Genomic DNA, 3,103 nt, shown 5'->3' with positions numbered 1-3,103 from the left:
CACATCGGTGTCTCTAATATCGTTGTACACCTTCATGAAACGTCTGATTCACTGTTCTTTTCGCATGGGGTTAAACGGAATGCCCATCAATTGATAGAAGTTGTAATCTTAATTTTTTCCACGTTCGTTCTTAATGATCATATTATGCATAATCACGCAAGCAGTCATGATGTACTAAAGGATCTTTTGATCCCAGAATCTAGATGGTCCTCGCACAACAGCAATGTCCTCTTCTTCATGCAAATCAAATACCTCGTCCAACGATGAATCGTCCATGAATGAGGAGTCAACCGAGCTCATCTACAATGCAGATTGTTAGAAGGGAATAGAGGATGATTGGTGTAATGTGTTGGATGTATTATTGAGCCTTGAGGGCAAGTATCCCATTGTTACATTGGAGTTTTGTATGGAGCCTTCTAAGGGCATGTGGCCTGTGAGCCTTCAGATTGCTTGTCCAAGCGTATCCTAACCGTCAGATCTTCAGATGAAGCAATCCTGACCGTCGAATCAACTCTAATGTGACAACTGTTACGGTGATTGGTGATTTTATGAGCCGTCCATCCATCCAAATCTGATGGTAGAAAAATAAAAGTTACAAGGAGTTACAAAACTAAAATTACGAGAAATTACGTATAACGGCGGGACCATTACAAATTTTGGTGGGGCCAGTTAGTTATTCTGAGGGTAGATCGGTCATTTTCTTTGGAAATTTCCCCATGGCAATGTCATCTCCCGATCCACTCGTCTCATCTCACCGGAACCTTCCCCCGCGGCAGCCCTGGAATACCACCGTCAAGAAACTCCCCGGCTACCTCCTGCAGCGCCGGCGCGAGGACCTGGGCGACGGGGCGGGGCGAGGTCCTGGAGGCAATCCCCGGTTGTGCTTGGTCGTAGTTTTCGCGAGAGGGAGCCACGGGCGCGAGGACATGGGTCAGGAGCTGGCCGAAGACGCCGGTGCGAGGACCATGGCTTGGGGTCGCTCCCCCACGGCCCTGCCGACGCCGGCGCGAGTTCCTGGAGTCGAACCCCCGGCTGAGTTTGGCGTAGTGGTCGACCAAACGGAGCAAGGTATCTCGCCCCTGCTCTCATCTCTTCCCTCCCTGCCTGCCTGCACGTTCAGCGTCGACCAACTGCTCCTTTCACCACCTTGAAATAAAGATTCAGTTAGTAGTTGAGTAGTGACCACACCTAATGTACTATTTGGAAAACATGGTTCGTATTGTTCCCCTGAAACACTGAATCTTGTGTTTGGTATTATTTGTAAAACCAAGTACTAGTAGAACATGATTCGTACTTGATCAAACTGACAGTTGGCTATACCCCTCTGCTGCCATGACTTTCACAGTTATCAAGGCCTATAAAATTCTCATTCGGGAGACTACAACCATTCCTGCCATTGCCTGGCTTTGGAAAGCCTGCACTCAACTGAACATAAAATCTTTTTCCGGTTGTTGATTAACAACATGCTGAATACCACAGAGCTCCTTCGAAGGAAGAATTTCTTCATTGAGGACACAGATGTGTCATGTGTGATCAATATGTCCTAGAAACCAGAGATCGTCTATTTTTTCACTACGATTTTGCACAAATTTGCTGGAAATATGTTTGCCCCAATTCATCTCATCTGTCAGAAGGGATTCAAGATCAGATTAGTAACTTGCACACCATGCTTCATATTTCATTTGCCATGAACAGAATCATTTTGATTTCTTGGGCCATATGGAACACTCGCAGTGAGTTCATTTTCAGAGATATCACTCCCAGTCTATATGCTTGCAGAAGCAGATTCAAAGATGGGCTTCAATGGTTGGTCCACAGAGCCAAAATAAAATTATATGCTACACTCTCAGATTGGGCTGAATCTTTCAGATAGCAAGCACTATCAGGCCTCAGTTGATTTTTGTACTTTCTTATTGTATTTGTAGTTTGTACTTTGTAGGCCTAGCTTTTTCTTTTCTTGTACATAACTATATACTTCTAAAAAATCTGCAAAAATGCTCTAGGGAAGAAATTCCTACAGGTTCGGGTCAAAAAACTAGTGAAAGTGAACTCTTTTTTTTATGTCATAACCCAATAGCCAGAACCTCCCAAATTTTTTTTTGTATCATAGATACATGTCGAGTTCCACCGAAGTATTAAATGTCTTTCACTTATAGTGCCAGATACCAATTTTGATGAATGTCTTTTTGTAAGTATCCATACTTTTGTAGGCATCTTTCCTCAAGGATAACTGATGTATCCTAATAAATGTACTCCATTCGCTTGAATTTACAAGGCTTATTTGATTTGTCTTTACATTAAAATAGGTTGGCAAAAAAGGAGCATTTCAAAGCTTGGCATTATCTCAGCATAGTCACAACGTAGGGGGGGCAACATTGTCAGCAACTTTGAAGGCCACGTTGTTGCAATCTTCCAAATGTGCTAGCAGCAAAAAAAGGCGAGTGCATATTGTTAATCTCCTTGAAACAAAACTCTCTTCTTCTTTTTTTCAAATTGCTTTACTGACCATGCTCTGTTTTTCAAGGATGAGTAAATTACAGGCAATCAGGAACCAGCAGCTACTTCTTCCATCAATTCTTCAATCTTTGCTCCATATTTTTGCTCATAACTATCCATCGGTTCCTAGTTTGCATATAGGCTGAAGTTCTTGTTTCAAATACTTGGAGACACTTTTGATCCAGTGGCAACTTGCGGGCGTAAATAATGTACGTTATAATGTCACAGAAGGGAGTTTCACAGTTCGTATTGTATGTCATGGACGCTGTCAGATTATGGTGAATCCATTTCATGCAGTTTACTTTCAGTTCTTCCGAACATATGTCATGTACAATAAATTTCAGAGTCCAGACAGAAATTTAGGAACCAATGATGTTTATCGAGTGAAAGAAATTGCATTATGGCATGTTTACATGGATCAAATCTCTGCCGTTGATGCTCGAAATGAAGCGGTGCTTGTTCAGACTAATGCTATCAACATACATGAGAATAGATTTTCATACTTGAAGTGAGCTGTGAGCAAGGCATGCTCTGAGGTACATCCCCTGAGCCTGAACTAGTGAAGGTTGAATGCCTGAAGACAAGTGCCCAATTGCGGGGTGTTCTT

At 42.6% G+C, this 3,103-nt stretch overlaps 1 protein-coding gene across 1 annotated transcript; it reads left to right on the top strand.

The window, feature by feature from the left end:
* The first annotated feature begins 660 nt into the window (after positions 1-660).
* On the top strand, positions 661-2,902 carry LOC123139325 (uncharacterized). The gene is made up of 2 exons (XM_044559129.1): positions 661-1,068; positions 2,307-2,902. Exons 1-2 carry the CDS (start codon positions 717-719, stop codon positions 2,351-2,353), a joined length of 399 nt encoding a protein of 132 aa, XP_044415064.1. The 5' UTR covers positions 661-716; the 3' UTR covers positions 2,354-2,902.
* Positions 2,903-3,103: the final 201 nt, after the last annotated feature.

Source organism: Triticum aestivum, chromosome 1B, assembly GCF_018294505.1.
Source record: "Triticum aestivum cultivar Chinese Spring chromosome 1B, IWGSC CS RefSeq v2.1, whole genome shotgun sequence".
In the NCBI taxonomy this organism is placed as follows: Eukaryota; Viridiplantae; Streptophyta; class Magnoliopsida; order Poales; family Poaceae; genus Triticum; species Triticum aestivum.
Note: the sequence above shows the minus strand (reverse complement) of the source record. Positions and strands in the feature narration are given on the sequence as shown.

Excerpts from the sequence above, each read along its gene's own strand:
- LOC123139325 (XM_044559129.1), top strand. The coding sequence starts at position 717 with ATGGCAATGTCATCTCCCGATCCACTCGTCTCATCTCACCGGAACCTT. Across the intron at positions 1,069-2,306 it reads GGTCGACCAAACGGAGCAAG|GTTGGCAAAAAAGGAGCATT; the intron begins GTATCTCGCCCC and ends ACATTAAAATAG.